General features: G+C 50.4%; 1 protein-coding gene across 1 annotated transcript; it reads right to left on the bottom strand.

Annotated features, from left to right (window-relative positions):
• Window positions 1–11,579: 11,579 nt before the first annotated feature.
• MAN2B1 (mannosidase alpha class 2B member 1) lies at window positions 11,580–26,940 on the bottom strand. Its single transcript, XM_086408986.1, has 24 exons — window positions 26,749–26,940; window positions 25,973–26,075; window positions 25,622–25,795; window positions 25,044–25,237; window positions 24,264–24,396; window positions 23,898–24,043; window positions 22,990–23,106; window positions 19,811–19,896; window positions 19,607–19,727; window positions 19,449–19,527; window positions 19,165–19,274; window positions 18,787–18,894; window positions 18,378–18,494; window positions 17,418–17,564; window positions 16,247–16,344; window positions 16,044–16,161; window positions 14,351–14,469; window positions 14,169–14,270; window positions 13,909–13,996; window positions 13,653–13,733; window positions 13,002–13,229; window positions 12,406–12,561; window positions 12,212–12,314; window positions 11,580–11,815 (listed from the first exon to the last, which is right to left on the bottom strand). The coding sequence occupies exons 1-24, from the start codon at window positions 26,908–26,910 to the stop codon at window positions 11,706–11,708; spliced, it is 3,000 nt and encodes a 999-aa protein (XP_086265112.1). The 5' UTR covers window positions 26,911–26,940; the 3' UTR covers window positions 11,580–11,705.
• Window positions 26,941–27,539: the final 599 nt, after the last annotated feature.

The following is a 27,539-nucleotide window of genomic DNA, read 5'->3' as shown; positions in this document are numbered from 1 at the left end:
AACGCCAATCCACCCCGAGAATGGCGTGAGAGACGGCCACGCCGCCGTTTACGTTTACGTTAAGGGAGCGTCCGCCCACCCACCTTCCCCAGAGGCGCCCCTAATTGGACATTTCTTAAGGCTCCGCCCCTTTGCGCCTAAGCATTCAGATCAGATCAGATCAGATCAGTCACTCAGTCGTGTCCGACTCTTTGCGACCCCATGAATCGCAGCATGCCAGGCCTCCCTGTCCATCACCAACTCCCGGAGTTCACTCAGACTCATGTCCATCGAGTCAGTGATGCCATCCAGCCATCTCATCCTCTGTCGTCCCCTCCTCCTCTTGCCCCCAATCCCTCCCAGCATCAGAGTCTTTTCCAATGAGTCAACTCTTCACATGAGGTGGCCAAAGTACTGGAGTTTCAGTTTTAGCATCATTCCTTCCAAAGAAATCCCAGGGCTGATCTCCTTTAGAACGGACTGGTTGGATCTCCTTGCAGTCCAAGGGACTCTCAAGAGTCTTCTCCAACACCACAGTTCAAAAGCATCAATTCTTCGGCGCTCAGCCTTCTTCACAGTCCAACTCTCACATCCATACATGTGGGCCCATATGTCCCGCCAGTGCTGTTTGTAAATAGGTAACCTCACTGCCTGGTCGGTCACTGCAGCTTCTTCTGAAAGCAAGAAACGGGTGTGCACCAGGGAATTTCAGTGTCAATTTTCAGAAGGAGGAACACCCAATCCAAGTCAGGTTAGAACAGGACAGCGTGATGTCCTGCAAGAGTCAGGGTCTTGGGATAATGCTTTGAGACCACACGTGGAACTGTGAACCTTGTGAAGACTTTACATGCGGCAGCTAAAGAAAGAGACTGCGTGCCGCAAGGAAGATCGAAGAACCTGTGCAACAGCTAAGACCAGGCACAGCCAAATAAAATATTTTTTAAAGGACCAAATGTAATATATTCTGGCTCCATTTGCATCTTTGACTGCTGACAGCGCTGAGGCTTCCACCCATTCCTTCCCCGCTCCCACATATTTGTTACTTTAGATAAAGATATCCATGGCCTTGAATGAAATTGGCTCTTGTGGACAGTCTGAACACAGGCCTAGCCTGAGCATAGGCACTCTTCTAAGACCAACCACAAACTGAGATTTGTTCAATAAAGCTCTCACATTTTACACTGGAAGGACGTTTACCTCCGTGTTTTAGTGTTTCCCTAGAGAATTTTGAAATGCAAGTATCTATCATATCCCTAAGGCAACTGAATTTCTTATTTTTACTGATATAAAATAAAGGTTATGTAAATGTGGAATGTATCTGAAAACTCGCAATATGGTTAACAGATTGGATCAAAGCTAATGCATTTATTTGTTTGTTTAAACAGCTTTATTGAGGGACTTCCATGGTGGTCCAGTAGCTAAGATTCTGAGCTTCCAATCCAGGGGGCCTGGGTTCTATCTCTGGTCAAGGAACTAGATCCTATATGCCGTAACTAAGACCTGGAGCAGCCAAATAAATATTGTTAATTTTTTTTAAAAAGAACTTTATTGAGATAGTATATATATATATATATATATATATACACACACACACACACACACACTACACAATAGACTCCTTTAAAGTTTACAATTCAGTGGTTTAGTATATTCACAGATACATGCAGTCATCACCACAGTCAATTTTAGAACAGTTTCAACACCTTTAAGAAAATCTTCTCTTTAGCTATCACTTTCCTAACTTCCCACCTTCCTCCTCTAAGTCCCAGCCCTCAGTTCAATTCAGTTCAGTCGCTCAGTCGTGTCTGACTCTTTGCGACCCCATGAATTGCAGCACGCCAGGCCTCTCTATCCATCACCAACTCCCGGAGTTCACTCAGACTCATGTCCATTGAGTCAGTGATGCCATCCAGCCATCTCATCCTCTGTCGTCCCCTCCTCCTCTTGCCCCCAATCCCTCCCAGCATCAGAGTCTTTTCCAATGAGTCAACTCTTCACATGAGGTGGCCAAAGTACTGGAGTTTCAGCTTTAGCATCATTCCTTCCAAAGAAATCCCAGGGCTGATCTCCTTCAGAATGGACTGGTTAGATCTCCTTGCAGTCCAAGGGACTCTCAAGAGTCTTCTCCAACACCACAGTTCAAAGGCATCAATTCTTTGGCGCTCAGCCTTCTTCACAGTCCAACTCTCACATCCATACATGATCACTGGAAAAACCATAGCCTTGACTAGACGGACCTTTGTTGGCAAAGTAATGTCTCTGCTTTTGAATATGCTATCTAGGTTGGTCATAACTTTCCTTCCAAGGAGTAAGCGTCTTTTAATTTCATGGCTGCAGTCACCATCTGTAGTGATTTTGGAGCCCCCCAAAATAAAGTCTGACACTGTTTCCACTGTTTCCCCATCTATTTCCCATGAAGTGATGGAACCGGATGCCATGATCTTCGTTTTCTGAATGTTGAGCTTTAAGCCAACTTTTTCACTCTCCTCTTTCACTTTCATCAAGAGGCTTTTTAGTTCCTCTTCACTTTCTGCCATGAGGTTATTGATATTTCTCCCAGCAATCTTGATTCCAGCTTGTGCTTCTTCCAGTCCAGGGTTTCTCGTGATGTACTCTGCATATAAGTTAAATAAGCAGGGTGACAATATACAGCCTTGACGAACTCCTTTTCCTATTTGGAACCAGCCTGTTTTTCCGTGTCCAGTTCAAACTGTTGCTTCCTGACCTGCATACAGATTTCTCAAGAGGCAGGTCAGGTGGTCTGGTATTCCCATCTCTTTCAGAATTTTCCACAGTTTATTCTGATCCACACAGTCAAAGGCTTTGGCATAGTCAATAAAGCAGAAATTGATGTTTTTCTGGAACTCTCTTGCTTTTTCCATGATCCAGTGGATGTTGGCAATTTGATCTCTGGTTCCTCTGCCTTTTCTAAATCCAGCTGAACATCTGGAAGTTCACAGTTCATGTATTGCTGAAGCCTGGCTTGGAGAATTTTGAGCATTACTTTGCTAGCATGTGAGATGAGTGCAATTGTGCGGTAGTTTGAGCATTCTTTGGCATTGCCTTTCTTTGGGATTGGGATGAAAACTGACCTTTTCCAGTCCTGTGGCCACTGCTGAGTTTTCCAAATTTGCTGGCATATTGAGTGCAGCACTTTCACAGCATCATCTTTCAGGATTTGAAATAGCTCAATTGGAATGCCATCACCTCCACTAGCTTTGTTCGTAGTGATGCTTTCTAAGGCCCACTTGACTTCACATTCCAGGATGTCTGGCTCTAGGTGAGTGATCACACCATCGTGATTATCTGGGTCGTGAAGATCTTTTTTGTACAGTTCTTCTGTGTATTCTTGCCACCTCTTCCTAATATGTTCTGCTTCTGTTAGATCCATACCATTTCTGTCCTTTATTGAGCCCATCTTTGCATGAAATGTTCCTTTGGTATCTCTAATTTTCTTGAAGAGATCTCCAGTCTTTCCCATTCTGTTGTTTTCCTCTATTTCTTTGCATTGATTGCTGAGGAAGGCTTTCTTATCTCTTCTTGCTATTCTTTGGAACTCTGCATTCAGATGCTTATATCTTTCCTATTCTCCTTTGCTTTTCGATTCTCTTCTTTTCACAGCTATTTGTAAGGCCTCCCCAGACAGCCATTTTGCTTTTTGCATTTCTTTTTCTTGGGGATGGTCTTGATCTCTGTCTCCTGTACAATGTCACAAACCTCACTCAGTCCATAGTTCATCAGGCACTCTATCTATCAGATCTAGTCCCTTAAATCTATTTCTCACTTCCACTGTATAATCATAAGGGATTTTATTTAGGCAATTGCTAATACACTTTCTGTTTCTAAAGACTTCCCTATTCTGGACTTTTATGTGAATGGAATTATATAATGTTGTCTTTGTGATCAACAAGTCACTTAGCATCATATCTTCAGATGCAGTCATGCTGTGGCATGTATCACTAACTGATTCTTTAAAATTATTTTTTTATTGTGGTTAAGTAACATTTCAGTGCTTTTAAGTCCATTTACATTGTTGTAAAACCATCACCACCTATCTATGTACAGAACAGTTCATCTTGCAAAACTGAAATTCTGTATCCATTATAACCAGTAACTGCCCATTTCCCACTTCCTCCGCCTTTGGCAATACCCATTCTACCTTTTATCTGTATGATTCTGACTATTCTAAGTACCTCATGGAAGTGAAATCATACAGGATTTGTCCTTTTGGTACTGGTTTATTTCACTTAGCATAATATCCTCAAGGTTGATCCACTGTGCAGCATGTATCAGAATTCCCTTACTCTTTTACTAAGATGGGACTTACTGTTGTCATTTTGCTATTTGCCTTCTGTATACCATATAGGTGTCTTGGCCCACATTTACTGCATTACTGTCTTCCTGTGTGTTTAGTTTTCTGTTGTTGTTTGTAGTGAAATGTTTAAGTCCCTCTCTCATTGCCTTTTGCGTATATTCTATAGTTATTTTTTGTAGTTACCATGGAGATTACATTTAAATCTTTATGTTATGACGCTAATTTGAATTTACACCAGTTTAATAACATGCAAAAACTCTTCCTTATATTTCTATCCCTAATTCTTTCAGTTGTCTGTGTCCCCAAATTATATCTTTATATACTTTGTGTTCAAAAATATAAACTAATAATTTTAAAAACTTATTAGTTTTTTAAATTATATAGAAAATACCACCAGGTGTTACAAGCCAAAGCTGCAATAACATTAGCTTCTACACTAACTTTTATTTTTATTTGTTTTTATTTATTTTTTTAATTGCAGGATAATTTCTTTATAGAATTTTGTTGTTTCCTGTCAAACCTACACTAATTTTTAATGTATTAGTCTCATAAATCATGTAGGAAATAAAAAGTGGACTTACAAAGTGTTGTTATAATAACACCAAGCTGGTTTTTTTTCTTTTTCTTTTTTTTTTTTGCCACACCATAGGACATCTGAGATCTTAGTTCCCCCACCAGGGAAAGAACTCACACTCCCTGGAGGGCAAGTGCAGACTCTTAACCACTGGATTGCCAGAGAAGTCCCGTGGTGACCCCGTCTTGAGGGGAACTTGGAAACATTTTCAAGGGACAAATATGACAACTGAAACTACATGAGCCCATAGCCAGGACAAGAATGGTCTCTCCGGCCTCCAGGGCCAGTCAGAGCTGATCACAGCCTGGGGAGGGGAAATTAGAAATGTTTGGAGGAATGTCCCCTAACTACCAGGCCTGACCTGAGCTGTGGACAAGATCCGGGCACCCTGCTTCAGCAGCTGGAGGACCTCTATGGCTCGAGGACTAGTTACTACAGAGAGACTTTGAAAATGTTTCAGGTGGCGGATTCAACCAACAGGAAACACGTCACTGTATTTCTGGTGTAGGAAGATGACCCAGCGCCTTCCTGCCCTCAGAAAACATTTTCAAGATGTTTGGGTCTCACTGAGGACAGTTGCCTGCCAGAAACCTGCACCACCACCACCTGGGTTCGATCCCTGGGTTGGGAAGATCCCCTGGAGAAGGAAATGGCAACCCACTCCAGTATTCTTGCCTGGAGAATCCCATGGACAGAGGACTGTGATAGGCTACAGTCCATGGGGTCGCAAAGAGTTGGACATGACGAGTGTGGTAAGGGTATATAAGGCCTTGATAAGACTAGCTAGCTAGCAGGGGCACTCTCCTTCCCCCTTCTGATGTCTGTATCAGAAGCTTTCCATCTCTGCCCCTTTTTATACTTTAATAAAACTCTGCTACACAAAAGCTCTTGACTGATCAAGCCTGGTCCCTAGTCCCAAAGCTAAATCTTCTTCTTCAGGGACCACGGATCTGACATTGTTCACCATATGCTATCACTTCCCTGGTGGTTCAGTGGCTAAGACGCTACACTCCCAATGCTGGAGGCTGGGTTCAATCCCTGGTCAGGGAACTAGATCCCATATACCACAACTAAGGGTTTGCATGGCTCAATGAAATATTCTACATGCTACTGCAATAAAAATTAATTTTAAAAACAACATTTTGCATGCCACAACTAAGAAAGATCTGCCTCCCACAACTAAGACCCTGGTGTAGCCAAATAAATTAATTACTTTAAAAAGAACGTTTTTGGAAAGTTTACATGGACATGAAGTCCCCAGGAAAAGTTATTGGCACCTCCTTGACCTGCTGGGGATCAGGGCTACACCCTCACCCCAGGACGAATTGGAAATGATTTCAACTGCTACTTCAGATGATCAAGCATCTCCTGGTGACCCTGTCCATGATACCCTCCCCTGCACCCTACTTACTGGTTGACCTGGAATGGTCTCTGCCACTGGAAGGAGGCTTGCAAAGGTTTGGGGGAGTGTCCAAGAATAGGCAACCCACTCCAGTATTCTTGCCTGGAAAATCCCATGGACAGAGGACCCTGGCCGGCTGCAGTCCATGAGGTCGACTCCAGTTGGTCACTGGGTGCCCTATCTCCGCCTCCCAGTTCCCTCTTCAAGAGGGAAAATTTTCTGGACGCACATCCAGCAACAGTGCCCTGCGTGATCCTGGCGCCAAGAGGAGGACCCAGAAAATTCTCAGCAGGCGCTCCCAACAATCCAGCACCAGGTGGGAATGCGGCCAAGCCCAGGGCTCCCAAATCCTGGTCACCTGAAACGCCTCAAGTCGGTCCTCGCTGGTGATGGGGACAACCGTGCGCCAGGCACCCTGCCCATGCAGTTCCCAGGTGCCCCTCTCCTTTATACTGCAGTGACAGACTCAGAGGAGCCCTAGTTCGGAGGCAGAGAGGGCTCGTATAACCGCGGGTGGCCTCATGGAACTCGCCCTTGGGCTAGGCAGTCATCCCACTTCAACCAAGCTCCCGGGACGATAAAAAAAGTGGCCACCAGGTGGCGCCCGACAACCAGCGCAACCTGGACAAACCTGCAACCCAGATACCACCTCTCCTGGGTCTTAATGGAACAGTGTACTTTAGCTCAGCAGCCCGAGGGTGACCTGGTGGGACTGGGACACCATGCATGGAACTCCCTAGCCGGCCGAGACTGATCACCACCAAAGGGGGGTTTAGTAATTTTTGAGGAGGCATCCCCGTATTAAAAAAACTAAGATCATGGCAAGTGGTCTCACCACACGGGCAAATACAAAGGAAAAAAGTGAAAGCAGTGACAGATTTTATTTTCCTGGGCTCCAAAATCACTGCGGACAGTGACTGCAGCCATGAAATTCAAAGACGCTTGCCCCTTGGAAGGAAAGCTATGACAAACCTAGACAGCGTAATAGAAAGCAGAGACATCACTTTGCCAACAAAGGTCCATATAGTCAAAGCTATGGTTTTTCCAGTAGTCATATACGGATGTGAAAAATCTGAACGCTGAAGCTCCAGTACTTTGAGCACCTGATGCAAAGAACCAATTCACTGGAAAAGACCCTGATACTGGGAAAGACGGAAGGCAAACCGAGGAGGCAGCAGAGGATGAAATGGTAGATAGCATCACTGACTCAATGGACATGAATCTGAGCAAACTATTGGGGAGATAGTGAAGGACAGGGGAGCCTGGTGTGCTGCAGTCCATGGGATCACAAAAAGGTGGTCACTAAATGACTGAATAACAACCCATGACCTGGGCCCACGTAGGGCTGTGACTCAGCTTTCTCCAGGGCCTCCCAGACCACCTCAGTTCTGTCTCCCCCTTTCAAGAGGGCTTAAAAATATTTAGGGGGGCACCCCTGGTAACCCAACCCCACAGAGGACTTCCCCCAAATCCTGGACACCCACCACGGTGGTCCCTAGCCCTCCTTGTCCCTGCCTATCTCCAGAGGAGGAGTTGGAAACACATGTGATGAACATGGCCCATCAGTGACCTTGGCTAGGCCCAGAATGTCCTCCTGGGGCCTCCCTGGATGGCTAGGATCAGCTGTCTCCTCCAGAGGAAGATTTAGAAAAATGGAGGGGGGCTGTGGAGAGTGCTTCCAGAAACTGAGCCACACAGGTATCTGCAAGTGAAGTGGGAGCCCTCAAAGCCAAAGCCAATGGCCTTCATTCAGGACTTCCCTGGTGGCTCAGACGGTAAAGTGTCTGCCTACAATGCAGGAGACCCGGGTTTAATCCCTGGGTCGGGAAGATCCCCTGGAAAAGGAAATGGCAATCCACTCCAATATTCTTGCCTGGGAAGTCTCATGGACAGAGGAGCCTGGTGGGCTACAGTCCACGGGGTCACAAAAGAGTCAGACACAACTGAGCATGCACACACTCCAGTGACCAGGCCTCAGGTGGGTCCTTAGGTGGACCTGGGGCACCCTCCCTGGTTGGTCCAGGCCCCAGGCAGGCCATGGGCATTCCTATACACCTGGGTTGGCCCCAGTCTAGTGAGGAGGACTTAGAGATCTTTTCAAAAGGCAATCTTAAAGGTTGGCACCCACAGAGAACCACCACGGGCTGGTGTGCCCTCACCCAGCCTCTCTGGGTCCGTGCCCTTGCTCAGGATGGAAGGATGCAATGATCAGGGCACAATGGTCCCACTCCACAGAACACACTGGTCATCCAGTCCTGTCTACACCACCAGAGAGGACTAGACACGTTTTGGCTGGGCACCTCTTAAGATCAGGTCCCACACACAACCACTGGCATGCCAAGGCCCCCACCCAGAACTCCCTGACTAGCCTGGAGCCTGTTCACACTAGATCAGGACTTAGAAATGTTGCAGGGGTAGGTTTCTGCCAACAGGGACCCACACTGGACAGCAGCTGGGTTGCTGTGCCCTTGGGCCTCCCTCTCTGGCCCAGGCCAGAGCTCACCTCCACGAAAGGTCACATAAACTTTTCAGGAAGTGGTCTCAATGACCGAGACCAAAGAATGACAGCACCTGAGCCCATGACTATGGGCCAGAATGTTCAGCGCAGGCCACTGCCTCTACTTCTTCTTTTTTTTTTTTTTTTCATTTCTTTGGCTATGCTGGGTCTTCATTGCCTTGCAGGCTTTTCTCTAGTGTGGCAAGCAGGGGCTACTCTCTAGTTGCAGTGCACAGGCTTCTCCCTGCAGTGGCTTCTCTTGCTGCGGAGCACAGGCACTCGGGCTTCAGTAGTTGCAGCACACGGGCTCAGTAGTTGTGACTGCCCCTCGGCATGTGGGATCTTCCTAAATCAGGGATCAAACCCATGTCTCCCGAATTGGCAGGCAGGTTTTTTATCACTGACCCACCAGGGAAGCCCAGGTTGTTGCCTCTTTGAATGGGGACATGGATATGTTTTCAGGAGGCACCACCAGGTGCCATGGGTCCAATACCAGGACCCATGCAGAAGAACCACAGCCTGGCCCAGACGTCCATCCTGAGCCTCTCTGGCTAGACTGTGCCTGTCCCCACCACCAAGGACACCTTGGAGAGGTTTACAGGAATGCATCAGTGATTGGGCTCCAGGCAGGACTGAGGAAGGACCCAGGGTGACCTCCATGGGTCTCCCTGGATCCAGGTCGCCCTGGATTTTTAGAAGGCATATGGATAATCAGACACGAAATGCTATTCCTAGGGCAAACATCCTGGCCCAGATGGATCCCTGCCTCCAGCAGAATACTTACCAACAGTTTTGGTGGGCGCTTCCTATGATAGGGCCTGATGCAGGACAGCAGACTGCCCTGGGGCACATGCCCCCAGACTGTGCTGGCCAGCTCTTCCTCTCCCGGACGGAAACTTTAAAAATTCTGAGGATGGCTATTCCCTGGTGGTCCAGTGATTAGGACTTGGCGCTTTCACTGTCATGGCCCTGGATTCAATCCAGGAGAATTCAAAAGTCTGAGAAACATGAACTTCCCTGGTGACCCAATGGCTAGGATTCTGTGCTCCCAACACAGGAGGCCCAGTTTTGATCCTTGGTCAGGGAACTGGATCCCACATACCTCAACTGGGAGTTCACATGCCACAACTAAAGATCCTACACAGACTTCCCTGGTGGCACAGTGGATAAGAATCCACCTGCCAGTACAGAGAACACGAGTTTGATCCCTAGTTCAGGAAGATATCACATGCCACGGGGCAACTAAACACATGTGCCACAACTACTGAGCCCGCTGCTGCAACTACTGCAGCCCACGCGCCGTAGAGCCCATGCTCCACAGCGTGAGACACCATCAGAGAAGCCCCTACACTGAAACGAACAGCAGTCCTCATGCCTCAGCTAGAGAAAGCCCACACAAAGCAATGAAGACCCAGCAGAGCCAAAAATAAATAAATTTTAAAATAATAATAATAAAGATCCTGCAAGTGGCAATTAAGACCTGGCAAAGCCAAATTAAAAAAAAAAAAAAAAAAGTCTGGAGAAGGCACATCCATCTGGAGAAGGTACATCCATCTGGAGAAGGTATATCCAGTGATTGGACCGCATGCAGTGTGGCAATTAGACTTGGATGCCCTCCTGGGGCCTCTCTGGTTTCTCTCTCTACAGGGAGACTTAGAAAACTTTTCAAGAAGTGCATCTGGCACCCAGATCCCATCTGTGATCTGCCCAGGGGCTCCAAGCTGGCCCAGGTCCATGCCTGTTACCCACCCAAGGAGGCTGTAGACATACCTTCTGGAGGCACATCTGACAATCAGGGGCCTAAGCATCCAAACAATGGTCTCTACGTGGGCTGCAGGTGGGCGTGGCAATGCCGTCCCAGCCTCCAGACCGCCTTCAAGGGACCCACACAAAACTGTACTGACTTTCTTTCAATTCTAAGCCTCAGGTCTCCTTCCTCTGAGACAGATTCCAGAATATTCCAGAACACCAGAACCAGGGCATGCCAGGCTTTCTGCCTGTCTCCTGGGAGGCCCACATCTCCAGCCCACCTGTCCAAGGCCTAGCTTTGGAACCTGGTTCTGATTCTTCTTTCATACCCCGCCCCCCCAGGACCGCTGAGATTCCCCACCTTCAGGGCGCCAAGGTAGAGTTTGGGAGGCCTGCAGGGTATGTCTGGCTTTCTGGGCCCAGGACAAGCCAATACAAGTCTGTCCTCAGTGGCTTCTCAGAACAGCTGTGCCAGGGATCTCCTTGGCAGTCCAGTGGTTAGGATTCGGCGCTTTCACTGCCATGGCCCTGGGGTTCAATCCCTGATCTGGGAACTAAGACCCCACAAGGCACAAGGGGCAGCAAAAATAAAAAATAAACAAAAACACAGATGTGTCACAGCCCTAGGGGATGGAAGAGTGAAGCAGGAGTGGAGGAGGGAGTGGTGGGTGGGGTGGGATATGAACTGTGTAGACTATGGTCTGAGGATTCAGGCCAGCAAGTGGCCTTCCTGAAAGAACTCGGGTCAAGGGTCAGCTAGGATTTGCTGACCTTGTGTTTTAGTGTTTAGTCACTCAGTCATGTCCAAATCTTCGCGACCCCATGGACTGTACCCAGCCGGGATCCTCTGTCCATGGAATTTTCCAGACAAGACTACTAGAGCAGGTTACCATTTCCTACTCCAGGGATCTTCCCAACCCAGGATTGAACCCATGTCTCCTGCATTGGCAGACAGATTCTTACCACTGTGCCACCTGGGAAGCCCCTGCTGACCTTTCTAGGTCATAAATTCCACTGCCCTCAAAAAAAAAAAAAGGAAACCCACACTCAGTCACACCTTGACTTGAGTCTCGGTAGTGACATTTTAATGGCTTTCATTGGTGGTAGTAAGAGCAACAAGGGGGAGAGTTGGCTCCGCCCCCGGAGAGAGAACTCAGGCTCGGAGCCGGTAGTCTTGTATCCAGTGGGTCTAGCCGTCCTCTTCCCATTGGACCGAAGCCAAGAAGGTACGGATTTCCATGGGCTGCAGCGTGATGGTGGCAGACACCGGACGGGAAGGAGAAGGATGGGGTGTGGGGCCTGGGGAGGTGGAGGGGAGAAGTGAGGGATGCAGACTTCCTCCGCCTTAACATCCTCTGTGCGCCCTCCCCTGAACACAGACATACCGCTTTAAATCTTTCCCCAGGCCCTCACTCCCAGACCCTTCAACTGTTTGCCAGAGCCTAGATACCACCCCCAGATGCTCAAATCTCTCCCCAGTGTCTGGGCACTGTCCTCACACCCACAAGTCCCACTCTCAAGGACTGTCAAGCCACATCACTCCCTTAAACCCCTAACCTAAATCTGAACACCGACTGACTCCGACCCTCCAAGCTCTATACCTGGACCCGGTCAACATTCCCGCACCTCCCACACTGACCCGTCCCCCCCCCCCCCGGACCCCCGGCCGCCACCCCGCTCCGGGCAGGCTCCTACCCTTGTCCGTTGTCCACTGGAGCCTGGAGGCGTAGGCCAGGAGCTGGTTGGCCGCCAGCGTGGTCTCCCGCAGGTTGGTGATGGTGAAGGCGGAAAACAAGTTCTGCGGGCAGTGAAGGGGCCCGGATGCGTTGGGACAAAGCGGGGTTTCCCCTCCCTCCTCTCCCCAGTCTCCTTCCCATCTCTATCCTCACCGTCAAGTCCAGGGTCACCGGGGAGCTCAAGTTCCGGCCCGAGTCCTCCCCTACGGCGAACTGGTGCTCTAAGCGCAGCAGCAGTGTCTCCGGGCCCCAGCGGGCCAATGTGAGCAGACGTACCGAGGGTGGCAGCTCGCGGCGGAGCCCAGAGAACTGAGGGAAAGAGCAGGGCGGGGCTGAGCCGGGAGGGGCGGGGCTGAGCCGGGAGGGGCGGGGCTGAGAGGCTTCAGAAGGCGGAGATTCAGCGCGGAGGGGCGGGCCTTGGCCGTGCTCAGGAGGCGGGGCTCAGCCAGGACTGGGAAGACTGAGCCAATGAGGGGACCCGGCGGTGCCAGGTTAGCAGCAGAACGGTTCTCATCCCCTGACAGAGTTAGGATTGGGATGAAGCCAGGAGAGAGACGCTGTTGGAGAAGTTGAGTGGGCGAGAGGGTTGGACCGAGACTACGCTGAGCTAAGCGAACGGGATTCGCTTACCCCAGGACGAGTAGGAACAGGTGAGGTGGGTCTCAGTTAAACCTAGGAAAACCCGCCCTCAACTCCGCCCCTCCCTCCGCAGGCGTTCTTAGGGTCCTCTTTCTGCCGCGCCTCCTCACCTGCGTGCGTGGGGCTTTCTCGAGGCGATACCGCGCGCCGCCACCTTGAGCCAGCACCACCTGCGGGGCCAGGACCTCCATCTCCGCCTGTAACCGGTGCCTGGCGGCCGCAGTCTCCTTCTTATCCAACAGCACGAGGTGACGTCCTCGCACCCAAAGCCCCGACCCCTCCTTGTTCAGCGGCTCCCCAACTCCGCGTGCATCGTCCTTCAGCAGCCTTCGGTGCACCTGCGGGGAGAGTGGCAAAGAGTGAGGGTTCCTGTAGCCAATTTCTGGGCCGGAAACTGGGTGAAAGTACGTGGGGATTTCAAGGGGAAAAAAAAGAATATTGGGGGAAATGGGTGACGACGAAGAGAATGTAAGGGATCCCCAGTAAACGTGGGGATCCGACCTAACAACGGGCTAGGGCAGACGGCGGTAAGGATCTAATGCGGGCGTGCATAGGGTAAATCAGGGCCTGGAGCGGAAGTTTGGGTAGGGATTGGATAAAAGCACGGAGTGAATGTCTCACAGAGGAATGGAGGGTTCAGCTTAGCGGGGACCACAAACAGAGGGGTGCACCTAGCAAAAGAAACGCTTCAAGGTCCTGTAGAGGGCAGGAAGGGAACTGGTGGAAGGACCCTGACTTAGATGGGGGCTCAGACCACTAACCATGAGTTCCAAGGAGCCATCTCTCAGGCTACTGCCCCCCTGGGACCGGTCAGTGAGCACAGTCAGCTGCATGTTCCCATCCTGAGGGGTAAAGGGTGAGTGAGGGGCTGCACTGCTGGCCAGCCCCGGCTCCCAGGCAGGCCCCACAGGGATGGTGGAGACTGCTGAGGACAGTTGGGAGATGTCAAGAACAGGTGAAGTCCACTCTGTAAAGGGGTGTCAGGAAAAGGTGGGGAGCAGGGTGGGGGATGGGTACCGTGATGTAAATGCGGCTGTTGACTGGATAGTAATTTCCAGCCACGGGTTCAGTCTGGTTCAGCTTCCAGGTAGGTCTATAATTCCGCCTGGGGTGGGGTTAGGATTTGATCAGGCTTGGAGTCTGGCTCCCTTCCCCCCACTCACCCACTCCTCCTTCATCCTCTCCCTCCCACAGTCATTAGGATCAGCAGATGCCCCCTCACTGCCCTGGGCCCCAGCACACCACAGACCACCCCTCGGTGCCCCCAGTCTCTCCACCTCCTCTCCAGGATCTCCCGGCCATTGCTGTCAGTGTAGAAGAGTCCGCGTGTCGCCAATGCAGTGTCAAAGCGACTGATGACCTCCTTCCCCCAGCCGTCTCTATACCCAATGGGATGGCAAGGTGGTGAGCTTCACTTTAACCTCACTTTGCCCTTCCCCCAGCCCCCAGCCCCGCTCACCCCACAGGTATTGGCCCCACTGTCCACTCTAGCTCCAGGTGCCGTTGTCTGGGATACAGGCGAACCACCTGGGAACACCAGGCTGAGAAGTTCTGGTGTACTTCCTGCACCAAGGACGCCTGTGGGCACACGGGAGTGGGGGCAGGTGTAAGCGCGCACCTGAGCAAAGGTGAGCCCTGCAAATGTCCACCCCAGCTGTGAAGATCACAAAGGCCTACGTCAGGGTCAACCCCACTAATAGCTTCGGAGCCCAGCCCACCTTCCCTACCTGCCTAGGTTTGATGCCTAGTCATCAAACATCAAATGACTTTATACCTCAGTCATTGCCATGTAAGTTTTTTTGAGTGTGGCATACATTCTTGCTGCCCGTGCATGTGTGCTAAGTCATTTCAGTTGTATATAAACTCTCTGCAACCCTATGGCCTATAGCCCACTAGGCTCCTCTGTCCATGGGATTCTCTAGGCAAGAATACTTGGAGTGGGTAGCCATGCCCTCCTCCGGGGGATCTTCCCAACCCAGGGATCGAACCCACATCTCTTATGTTTCCGGCATTAGCAGGTGGGTTCTTTACCACTAGTGCCACCTGGGAAGCCCACCATTACCTATCTCCCCTCCTTAGAATAGGATTCTAGCTTTGCACATGGCTTCCTGGAATAGACTGTATTTTTCAGTCTTCCCTGAGGCTTGCAGTAGCTGTGTGACCATGTTTGCCTACTGGAAACTGATCAAAGTGTTATGAACAAAGTTCCTTGCCCCTTCCTCTCCTCCACTGGCTCAAATGTAAATGTGATGGTTGGAGCTTGAGCAGCCATCTTGGGCCATGAAGTGGAAGGTGAATGTACAGAAGGCAGAGCAATAAGTTAGAAAGGAGGACTTTGCTGGAAGTTCAGAGGTTAAGACTCTGCACTTCCACTGCAGGGGGCACAGGTTCAATCTCTGGTTGGGGAACTAATATCCCACATGCCATGTGCAACTCAGCCAAAATAATAAAAAATAAGATAGAAGGGACCTAGATGATTATTGGATCATTCCACCTGCCTAAACTTTCTATTAGATGAAAAGAAACTTCCATCTTGTTTTAGGCATGGTTATTTGAGTAACTCTGTTACAACAGGCGAAACTGTATCCTAACACAGTGACCCAGGTATGCAGGTATTCACTCATGTGAGACTTGCCATTACCTGCCCCACTCCCTCCCTAAGAGGAAACATCAGTGAGAGGCCTCAGGAAACCTGCAAGCATGAGCCCCTGATTCCAACCAGATGCACCCTCAGATATCCATTCTAGGTGAGAATCACCCAAACCTTATCCAAGTGTGAACCCTCAAATCACCCTAGATAAAATCCCTTCCTATCGCAGATCCCTAATGAAATTTTCAGGCAGTTACACCTGACTCTGTGCATTCAGGGGCCAAATGGGAACAGCCTACCACCAATTTCAAAGCTAAGTACACTCCTGATCCCCACGACAGATGTGAAATGCCTTTCTATGGGCCTCCATGTGTAACTGTCATACAACCAGCTGTGATTATCAACCCTGTGTGAAAATCCTCAAGTATTCCCCTCTGGTCTTAGCCTTCTTATCTATTGGAGATGTAAATTCTCCCCACCACCCCTCACAAGGCACATCACCCTCCACATGCACCCCAGCCTGCACGCCCTGTCCCCAAGTGCCCACTCTCAGCCCCCTGACCTTCACAAGGTGGGTCTGAGCCCAGTGGCTCACGAACAGTGGTTTGTTCTGGTTGGGTCTGAAGATGTAGGCACCGGAGGCCTGGGAGCTTAGGTTGTTACCTGTACTGGCGTTGTACCTAGGGCCAGGGCAGGTGAGAGTCAGACAAGGGACCTCAGCTCTGTTCACACACCCCACCCCGTGACCTGGTGGTCCTCTCTCACCAGTAGAAGGCTTGGCGAACAGGCAGCAAGAGATTCTGCTCCAGGTTCTCCAACTCCATCAAGAGCCCTGTGTTAGGGTCAAACCTAGCCCGGAGGTACTGGGGAGAAAAGGGTGGACAGACATTAATGACCATCACTTCAACCAATGGCTCTTCCCAGGGCTCAGGAGCAAACACTGGTGTTGGGCAGGAAGGATCGCATGTCTGAAATGCTGAATTAAAGACTGCAAAGTGGGAATTCCCTGGCAGACAGGTGATTTAGACTCACAGCTTGCATGGTAGAAGGAGAGTGTTCAATCCCTGGTGGGGAAAATAAGGTCCACCCACCCTTCCCTCCTCTCTCTCTCTCATTGTGCATCACTGGTAGCAAATCTAACAGCTCCATTTTCTACCTTATCCTCAATCTGACCACTTCTCCCCACTTCCATGGCCTTTCCTTCTCCATCTGCTTGGGACCCAGGCTGCTTGTGCAACTGAAAGAGGAACCACAAGGCCAGGACCCAAGATTTTTAGGGCCCATAGAAATGTATAAATCTCCATTTCTTTTAGGATCAGAAGAAAACTTGAATGAAGTAATAATGAATACATCAGGTCAAAGTCTGCATGGTTACTATTCATATTCATATCCATACTATCATGAAATATAATTTTTAGCATTTTTCTATGGAAGGAGGGACCCACAAAGGCTAATGCTAGGACCCACAACAGCCTTAATGCAACCGTTTCTCCTGTGATTCCTTCATAGTAAAAGAGTCCTCCCCTCTGCTGGCCCTTAAGGCCCACACGATCTGACTTGTCACCTGCCCCCATCCCCAATACCTGGCTTCCGACACAATGAGTGTTCTCTGAACACCCAACACCCTTCCACCTGAGGGTGCTCCCTGCCTGACTGGATCTCTCTTACCCCAAATGACCACACAGCTACCTCCTCCACGTCTCTGACACACCTCACTGAATTTGCAAACCCATACCTCCATCAGCTCTGACATTTCTATCAAGTGTCACCCAAGGGTGACATAAGAGCCCCAAGAGAGGACACTGAGAACATACAGTGGAGGACTGATGACACAAGACCATAAACTTCACGCCCACTCACCCACAGTCCATGTGGCTTACTGCCACATCTCAAAACTATCACCCAGAAATGGAAGGGGGTCTGAGTAGGGTCTCACCTCATTCTGGATGACCAAGTCACGGGACCAGGACTTCTGGGGTCTTTGGTTAGGCATCTGGGAGACTGAGTAGATGCTGAAGCCCACGGCAGGCACTAAGGCTGAGAAAAGCAGCTCCTGACTGTCTGAACTGGGAATGGTCACCACCTCAGGTAAGGGAGGAAGAAACCAAGTCAAGAAGCTGGGAGGACATGCATGAAGCCACACCACACAAACAGGAAGGGGTCAAACTTGAGGAGGGCAAGGAGTCACACCTGCCAGATGGGGAAAAGAAATTTAGGTGTTGGGCAGAGAGGGTGGGAGTGTCAGAAATGCTGAGTTAAAGATGGCAAAGAGGGAATTCCCTGGCAGTCCAGTGGTTAGACTCCACATCCACTGCAGGGGACACAAGTTTGATCCCTGGTGGGGGAACTAAGATCTTGCCAGCTGCATGGCCAAAAAAAGAGAAACAGATTCCAAGATTCAGAAGGTGGGAAATCTACCAGAAGGGTGGACCTACTGTAGGAAGTGGGAGAAGTGAGGGAGTTAAGCGTGGGAAGAGACTCTTGAGACAGGGGAAGGAGGGAAAAACAGATTCTGGGGGGAGGAAGTGGTTAGGAGGGAGAGGTCCTCAGGATGAGGAGAATATTCATAAACAGGAAATTTTTTCACAGGGAGATATTAACAAGGGGGAGATACTCATAGGCGAGGGGCAGGAATGTTCCCAAGGGGGTATGATTTAAAGGAGCAGAGGGGGAAAGTATTTAGAGGAAGAGACAGTAATGGGCAGATAATATTCATGAAGGAGGAGATATCCAAGAAAGGGAGGGGTCCATGAGAGAAGACATCCGTAGAGGAGATAATCTTAGGGGAAATGTCCATGGGGGTAAAGGAGAAATGCCCATGGGGGGAGGTTTCCAAGGGGGTAGGTATTCATCAAGTGTGCTATACAGGGAGGAATATTTGTGGAAATGGGCTCACATCGCTGGGCACAATTTTGCCACCGGGGTCCCTCACGAGGTAAACGTGTTTGCTGACAGGCAGCCGCACCATCCAGTCCACTTTCCGCCCCAGGGGGTTATAAACGATCACCTGGAACTGGGGTGGGATGGTCAGAGCCGACACAGGTCACAACAGGCCTTCTGCAAACCCACCCACGTATGCAGCAACGTCCCTGGGTGAGTCAAGCCTCCAAGTGGTGCATTGGTCCCCGTCCTGCCCCAGCTTCACTGAGCCCTCAAATATCTTGCCCCAGAGTGCTCAGTAACCAGCTGAGCCCATCAGCCCCTCCTCCTTTTCACTGGGCCCAGAGGTTTCTCTGGTTCTCGTTCCACCCACCACCCACGGGACCTGCCCCCAGCCCCGCCTCTCCCGCTCCAGGCCGGCTCACTCTCTCTGCTGTCTGGGTGAGTGGACAAATGCTGATGTTGAGCTTGCGACAAAAGGCGAAGTCCTCCTTTAAGCCGCTGAGATGCGCCAGCGCATTGCTCATGAGAACCTGGGGAGGCGTGTAAAGCAAAAGTTCCACTCTGGACGCCCCTGCCGGTCTCCTGGCGATCCCGCTCTCAGCCCCGCCCCTGCCTCTCTCCGTCCCTCCTTTCACAAGCCCCGCCCCACGAGCCCTTCTGGCGGCCTGTTTTTCGACCACGCCCCTTCCTAAGTCCGACCCCACCCCCGCCCCCACCCCCGCCCCCACCCCACCTCCCGGCCCCCTTGTCCAGGTCCAGTCCCTTCCTGTCTCCGCCTCCCCCAGGCCCCACCCTCACACCTCGCAAGGCCTCCAGCCTTCTGAAAGTTGGCGGGCATAGTCGTTAGCCACGTGCTGCCGGGAGGTACCACTGACTGCATCATGGTGCTGGAGCACGGCCATCGCCTCATCTGTAGCCAGACGGTGAGCCTAAGTGAGGTCTCCGCAGGACTCTCGGCCCAGACCCCAAGGACATGCGAAAAGTCTGGCAGGCTGGGTTCTTAAAGGCTTTAAGAAAGGGACAGTAGAAGTCTGGAGTCCAGCTTCAGTCCCACCCCGCTGTCCCCTCGCCCGCCGACACCTACTGAGGGGTGCACTGTCCCCGGAGCCATAGGGTCCCACGTTGGCTGCCGGACCCGCCAGCGCCTCCAGCTGGTTGCACACCTGTGGAGCAGGTGGTATGTTGGGGCACCAGTCCTGTCAGGACCCCTGGGCCAGCCCCTGGAGCCTGGCGTCCACCTACCTGCAGGAAATTGTAGCTGAGACGCTCGTAGCGTTTGAGGGCAGGCCGGCTGGAAAAGTAACCGGTCCAGAACATGTAGGGGCCATCAGCATAGGGGAAGAAGTCATCCTTTTTCACTGACCTGCAGCAGCAGAGACATTGGGGGCAGGGCCACGACCCACAGGGCATGCCAACCCCCCGAGGCTCCCCAGTCCCCCCAAATACCAGCTGAGGTTGGCCTTGTTCAGCTCCCAGAGGTAACAGGCCGGAGTAGAGTAGAGAACATTGACGCGGATCCCGTTGGCCTGTTGCTGAGGGGAGGTGTGCCTATGTGAGCCCTCGGGAGCCCTTCCCGGGCGGGCCCACAGGTGTGCACATGCACACAAACACAGGCACACACATTCATGCACCCGGTTGGTTCAAAGTTTCTCTCTTTCTTTAAATACAGAGTTTAAGTACAAACCAACGGCTAAGTGTGAAAATGAACATTGGCCCAAGCTAATTACCAGCCTGGCCTGGAGAGAAATTGAGGGATGCAAGAATAAACCTGAGATTTTACTAAACTTTCAATATTCCAATTTTATTACTTAAAACTTGCATGGAGAAATGAAATATGACATTCTAGGGCAGGAATAATAATTTCTCAGCACTGTAAGATTATTGCCAAATGACACAACTGTTACAATGAATGAAGGCTCACTTTCAACTGAGGGAGGCAGAGGAACAAGGTGACCTCCATGAATTAAAGGATGTTTGTTCTGCTCAAGTTGTGTCCCCAGTGCCTTGTACCCAGTAGGTGCTCAGTAAACACTTGAATGACCTGGAGAACATTATACTTAGGTAAGTCAGAGAAAGACAGATACCATATGATATCACTTATATGTGGAATCTAAAAAATAATACAAGGGAATCTATGTAGAAAACAGCCTCACAGGTATAGAAAACAAATTTATGTTTACCTAACAGGAAAGGAAGGGGGGAAGGGATAAACTAGGAGTATGGGATTATCAGATACAAACTATACATACAATAGATAAGCAACAAGGATTTACTGTATTTAGTGTCTTATAATAACCTATAGTAGAAAATAATCTGAAATAATATATAGATATAACTGAATCATTTTGGTGTATACTTGAAGCTAACACAATATTAATATTGTAAATCAGCTACGTGCTTGCTAAGTCACTTCAGTCATGTCCAACTCTTTCTGATCCTATGGACTGTAGCCCACCAGGCTCCTCTGTCCATGGGATTCTCTGAGCAAGAATACTAGAGTGGGTTGCCATGCTCTCCTCCAAGGGATCTTCCTGACCCAGACATAGAACCTGTGTCCCTTATGTCTGCTGCATTGGCAGGTGGATTCTTTACCACTAGCCTGCCACCTGGGAAGCCCTGTAAATCAACTACACTTCAATTTTAAAAATAAACATTTGAGTGAATGAGGGAAATGCATAGGACTTCATGACTTTATATGCAAACACATTTCTATTAATACATCGCTGAACAAATACTCATATACACATTTACACCCAATGTTCACTCAACAAACAATTCCTTAATATGCTCAGGATTGTGGACACAATCTATAACCAGCGGCCAGCCCTGCCTTCATGGAATTCATAGCCAAGTGCAGAGGAGAGAGATTGGTCAGTTGACTACATTCAGTCTAGATGTAACATCACAGATATTTGTGGGCACTCCTGTGAGCCCAGAGGAAAAAGCAAGCTTTCCACCTAGGGCCTAGTGAAGGCTTCCTGGAGAAAAAGACATCGCAACTGGTGTCTTAAAGAAGAAACAGAAGTTTTTCAGCCCCAAGTAATAATAATAAACAATACTAACATTTTTTATTTACCTGGAGCTGTTCTACTGGTCTATGCAAGCTCATTAAACTTTCATCAATAGGCTTATCGTAACTACTATATGTAAAACAGATAACTAATAAGGACCTACTGTATAGCACAGGGAACTCTACTCAATACTCTGTAATGACCTATATGGGAAAAGAATCTAAAACAGAGTGGATATACTGCTACTCCCTCTCTATTATGCCTTTGACTTTAGTTCCTTATTGCTTCTCTCTCTGACTCTATAAAAGAAACTGGCATCCAGCCCTCGACAAGAAGGTTATTTTGAGACATTAGTCTGCCATCTTCTTACTCAGACGGATTTCTGAATAAGGTTGTATTCCTTGCCTCAAAAATAAAAAAAATTTAAAATGTGGATATATGTATATGTAAAACTGATTCACTTTGCTGTACACATGAAATTAACACAACATTATAAATCAACTCTACTGCAATAAAAATTTTTAAAAAGAAAATAGCCCTATCAGGTGGGACCCACCACTGTGCCTATTTCCTAGATAAGAAAATTGAGGCACTGAGTGCTGAAAAACATTCCTCAAGGTCACAGAGTCAGTAAGTGGCAAAGCCAGGCTTTGAACTTCATCTCCAGTAAAATGTAGTGTGTGAACGAGAAAGCAGGAGAAAAACCAAGTATGACAGTATGAATTCCTAGTAGCCCAGGAACATAGGTATTTGCAGGAGGAAGTGGTCACGGTGTTGAAAGGTCCTCAGAGACCAGGGGCTTGGGGACGACTGGGAAATATCATCTGGAAGGCCTTTGGTGACATAGCTGAGAACTGTTTTTGGTGAAACAGCAGTGCAGCAGGTGGTGAAAAGTGAGGACGTTAAAGATGGTGCCAGTAGACAATTCTGGGGATGGAAGTGATGGGAGAGGGGAGATGAGGTTCTGTGCTAATGGCAGAGGGACTGCCTGCTGACACTGCCACAGGCCATTTACAGGGGCCACGACAACACCTCCTTGGTAGGCAGAATAATGGCCACCCAAAGATGTCCATGTCCCGCTCCCCAGAACCTGTGACTGTTAGGTTACATGGTAAAAGGGAATTAAAACTGCAGAATTAAGGCTGTTAATCAGCTGACTTTAAAACATTATCCTGGATTATCTAGTGGGCCCAATGTAATCACAAAGTTATCTTCAAGTGGAAGAGGGAGGATAAAGAAGTGAGAGTGAGAAAAAAAGAGATATGATAACAGAGGCAGGGTCAGACAGCTGCTACCTTGCTGGCTTTGAAGATGGAGGATGCCATGAACCAAGGAATGTGGACGGCCTCTAGAAGCTGGATGAGGCAAGGAGACTTTCCCCTAGAGCTTCCAGAAGAACACAGCCCTGCTAACATCTTGATTTTAGCCCAGTGAGACCCATGTCAGACTTGTGACCTACAGAACTGTAAGGTAATATCCTTGCTATTGTTTTAAGCCACTAAGTTTGTGGTAGCTTATTAAAGTATAGAAAACTAAGGTAGCACCTATAGATAATGTATGTGACTCAAAGCCCTGGGATACAAATACAAGTGCCCACGGGGCAGGCACACTCACCTGGGCATTGACCAACTGGATGAGCTTGTCAAGATTTTTGAACCACGTGTTGGCATTCTCGTACTGGAAGTCTGAGCCCATGGTCATCACAGTGTGTTTGGTGCGGTAGAGCTTACCCTGCAGGCAAGATGGGGGTATCCTAAGGCTAGGGTGTCCTGGCCCACCCCTGTGGACAGCTGTGTCTTGGTATATATGTGGTCAAGAATGTGAGTGCACAGGGCTTCCCTGGTGGCTCAGTGGTAAAGACTCTGTCTGCCAATGCAGGAGACATGGGTTCGATCCCTGATCTGGGAAGATCCCACATGCCTCAGAGCAACTAAGCCCTGCACCACACTCTCAAGCCTGTGCTCTACAGCCTGGGAGGTGCAACTACTGAAGCCCAAGAGCCTTAGAGCCCATGCTCCACAACAAAAGAAGCCACCGTAATGAGAAGCCCAAGTATCACAACTAGAGAGTAGCCCCCACTTGCCCAAACTAGAAAAATGTCCGCATAGCAACAAAGACCCAGTACAGCCAAAAACAAATGAATAAAATTATTTTTTTTAAATAAAAAGAATGTGAGTGCACAGAGGCATGGGGGGTAGGGGTGGAAGTGTGTCACATGGGAGCAGAGGGACACACAGAAAAAGAGCCACAAGCGGTTGAGGAATTCTCTTGGGCCTACCACCCAGACATGGGTACTGAGGTCCTGTGCCATGCTGTCTAGCAAACATGGTGGGGATGTGCTCTGGCGAAGGGCTCCACCTTTCTAATCAGAAATGCACACAAATCCAGGAGCAGGGTATGGTGATGGTGAATGGAATTTTACCTTCCCCCAGTGAAGGTGAGGAAGTGCTAGGGATTGTCTGGGCTGATAGAAGGGCCCAGTGCGTGTACACTGGAGGCATAGGTTCTGGACACCCGGTTACCTGGTCAGTGGCCAACTTCAGGAAGTAACGGACCAGCTCCTTTGCGTTGTACTCTGGGCTGCGCGTGTCCTCCACAACCGGCTTGTCAGCACACAGCATGTCCCAGCACAGACCTTCCGGCGGGTTGTACATATTGGGGAGCACACCTGCGGACCACATTAGGTTCAGGGGGTGGTCATGGCCCCTAGACCTGCCAGGCCTCACCGGGGATGGATTTCAGAATTTGCCAGGCCCAGTGCAAACTGCAAATGGTGGGCCCCTGTTCATAAACTACTAGGAATTTCAAGACAATGATAGCAGACCATAAACCAAGCCCAGGGCCCTTCTGAGCACGGGGGCGGCCCTCTTTCCACTCTACCACCTTACTGGTGAAGAGGTCAGCAGTGGGAGGTTTCAGGCTGGTGCTGGCCCGCCACACCTGCTCCATCTGCAGCGTCTTTTTCCGCACCTTCTTGTCTTGATAATCCAGGCGTCCAAAGAAGAAGCCGTCAAAACCCATCTGGAGATGGGGAGGGATGACGAGTGGGATGGGAGAACAAGAGAGGGCAGGATGCATAAGGGACCGGTCCTCTCATCACCAACCACCAACCTCTCACGCACAGGGAGAAAAACCAAGTCAAAGACCAGCGAGGCCCTCCAGTTCATTTCAAAGGCTGAGGAAGGTCAGAAGCCCTGCGGAAGCGCCGGGAGGGAGCAAGTCCAACGCTACAACCCACCTCCACCTTCCCCAGCTCTAGGAGGCCTTCCCCTTTCCGCAGCCTAGCAAGGGAAGGGGGATGGTCATGGCACAGGTAACGAAGCTGGCTGAAAAACCGCAGGCCCTAACCAGCCACCCAGCTTGGCCAAGAGCCAGGATCAGAGCAAACTGGATGGAATCAGGGGAGGGGGAAGACTCAGCTGGACAAGGGAGGCCGGGGTGTATGGGAATAGGTGATGAGGGTCAACCTAGGCTAGGACAGAGCAGAGCCAAGGCCAGAGCAAAAAGAATGGGATTCACAGGTCACCCAAGAGGCAGGGTCTTAAGTGGCGAGAGGGCCAGGGGTAGGGCCTGGTTCGGTTCGGGTGAACTTGCAGAAAAGGGCGGGGCTTGGATGACAGAGGAGGAGTCAGAAGGAATGAAGGGGCGGGCCCAAGAGATCTGAAAACCTGCGCGAACAGTGAAGCTTGCTCCCGAGAGTGGCCGAATGGGTCGATGTGCCAGGCCACACGGGGGCGCCCGTCGCTGCCGAACGTCTCCTCCAGGAAGCGCAGTCCGAGTGTCATCTGGTCGATGATGGCTCCGTAGTGGGTGGTCGCCTCATCGTTCATCACCCAGCCACCGTTGGCAAACTCTAGGCGTCCTGTGCCGGGAGGGGCAAAGTCCAAGTCAGTTGTCAGGGCCAGGAGTGGCGCCAGGGTTGGTGATGCCAGGGACGAGAAGACCTGCCTAAACGACCAGGCCTGAGAGGAGAAGGGTCAGGGGTCACTCTCAGGCCAGTGTAAGAGAGCTATGGAACACAATCCACTCCAGTGTTCTTGCCTGGAGAATCCCAGGGATGGGGGAGCCTCGTGGGCTGCTGTCTATGGGGTCACACAGAGTCGGACACGATTGAAGCGACTTAGCAGCAGCAGCAACGGCAGCCACATAGAGGCTGCAAATGGCATGATAAAATCTCAGAAGCCAGGGTGCTAGAGATAGAAGCTGGGCTTGGCTTCCTCTTTTCACTTCCTGAAGGGAGGCTCACCCTGGCGCACCAGTTCCCTCACGATTTTCTGTGTTGCATTTGTCTGCTGGCGCCACCAACGCGAGAAGAAGGCGATTTCCACATAGATGAAGCGGCGGGTGGGATTCGCCAGCAAGGAAGAGATGACAGAGTCTAGGATGTACTGTACACCCGCCGGCTGGATGTTATTGTAGACTGTGGGCACAGGGGTCAGGCAATCAGAAATCAGCAAGCCAAGGGAAACATTCTTAGACACAGGAGCCCAAGCTGGGCGTTGCCCCCACCCTGATTGTCCAGGCCTGAAAAGGAATTTTAAGGGCTCCGCGGGACCATGGGAGTCCCAGGGGTCACTCCCCACCCTCCTCTACTCACTGCCATAGAAGTACTGGTCCACCGTCTTGAGCCAGCCTACATCATCATGTGTGTGAGGCACCAGGTGTACATTCAGCATGTCCGGCTTCACCTTCGGGCATGTCTGCACAGGGACCCCAAACACACACTCACTCTGTCAGTAACCCCAAGGTTAAGAGGCAGGCTGCAGTGGGGGGTTGGGAGGATATAAGGTAAGTCTTGATCTAGAAGCAAGTGACAGGTGGGGATCGGCTCCCCTAAGAAGGACACACATAGTTGTGTCATAGATGTACTCCCCAACTGACAGAACTTCTCAGAGCACCTCTCGTTCATGCCCTCGGAAAACACTAGTAGTAGCTCATGTTTATTAAGCATTTGTTAATACCAAGCAGCCACCCTGGGACCTGAGGGCAACATTATCTCCAGTTTTCAGATGAGAATACAGAGGATCAGAGAAGTGAAGTGACTTGGCCAAGGTCACAAGTGGAGAAGTCAGGTTAAAACTTCAGGCAGCTGACTCCCAACTCTCAACCAGTCCCCACCACACAGCCCGCTCGTGTAAATGCTTGCCAAGTCCAGGTAAGCCAATCTACAGAAGCAAGAGACAGACACAGACAGCCCCATTCTCAGACTAACACAGCCAGTCTTCTCAGTAACACAAAGCATGAACCAGATCACACTGTCATATTAGCAACCATTCACTGGGCACCCACAAAACAGACCCACGCACACACCTCCGACTCTACTGGAGGCTTCACTATGGCTCTTGTACATTTCCGCTAGCGGGCCGCGCTCACCTTGTATCCCGCCGCCCAAGCGCAGGGCGCCGCTAGGAACAACACGAAGAGGGAGGAGAGAGGCGGGAGCGGTGGCCGCAGCGCGCGGGAGCTCGTCCGGGATCCTACCGCGCCCCGGCAGCCGCCAGCGCGAACCCCTGAAGGCCGCGCGTCACCAACCATGGCTCTGCAGCCGCCGCCGCCACCGCCTCCACCTACCGGGGTTCCCCGGCCAGGCTGAGGCCGAGTAAATGCTCCGCCTCCAGAACACGACTTGGCCAATGGGCACAGGCGGGGGCGTGCCCGAGGCGTGACCACGTCCATCACGAGACCAATGCCGTAGCTCTGGGTACAGCTGGGGGCTCTAGGAGCGAAAGAAGGCACTGGGGCGTCACACCCTCAGGGTGCTGCTTTGGCCAGTGGAGCCTTTAGCGTCTTGTGGCCTCTATGTGACCGGAGTGCCCTATAGTGTGCCCCCCACCACCACCACCACCGGCGCATAAGTCTCAGATTTTCCCGCGGATGCTGTTTGCCTTGGAGGTAGAGTATTGCCTAGGATTCTAGGGTATTCCATCGACCTTCAGGGCTATGGTTTGCAAAGGACCTAAGTTGGCTAGGAGCTGAGGTTAATGGGGGCTCTGTTTTGTCCTATGGATTGAGACGTTAAATAAAGGAATTACCCTTACAGTGCTGAAGACGGGAGACCTCCAGCCTTGTTCAAGAGATATCAGTGTCCTCCTGTGAGCAGTGAGAACCTGACAGGTAGGGGAGAACTTCCTACCTTCCCCAGTCCCTACCAGTCCATCCGATGT

The sequence above is a fragment of the Bos grunniens genome, chromosome 7, assembly GCF_055505025.1.
Source record: "Bos grunniens cultivar Pamir isolate PY7600 chromosome 7, Bosgru_T2T1.0, whole genome shotgun sequence".
NCBI lineage: Eukaryota > Metazoa > Chordata > Mammalia > Artiodactyla > Bovidae > Bos > Bos grunniens.
The sequence above is the reverse complement of the archived record's forward strand: the minus strand, read 5'-3'. Positions and strand labels throughout refer to the sequence as shown.

Bases quoted from the DNA above. Each gene is read 5' to 3' on its own strand.
- MAN2B1 (XM_086408986.1), bottom strand. From the start codon at position 26,910: ATGGTTGGTGACGCGCGGCCTTCAGGGGTTCGCGCTGGCGGCTGCCGG. The intron at 24,397-25,043 runs GTTTTCAGATCT...CCCCATCTCCAG, and splicing joins AAGCTTCACTGTTCGCGCAG to ATGGGTTTTGACGGCTTCTT. The intron at 16,162-16,246 runs GTGAGAGAGGAC...CCCTGGCCCTAG, and splicing joins GTTCGCCAAGCCTTCTACTG to GTACAACGCCAGTACAGGTA.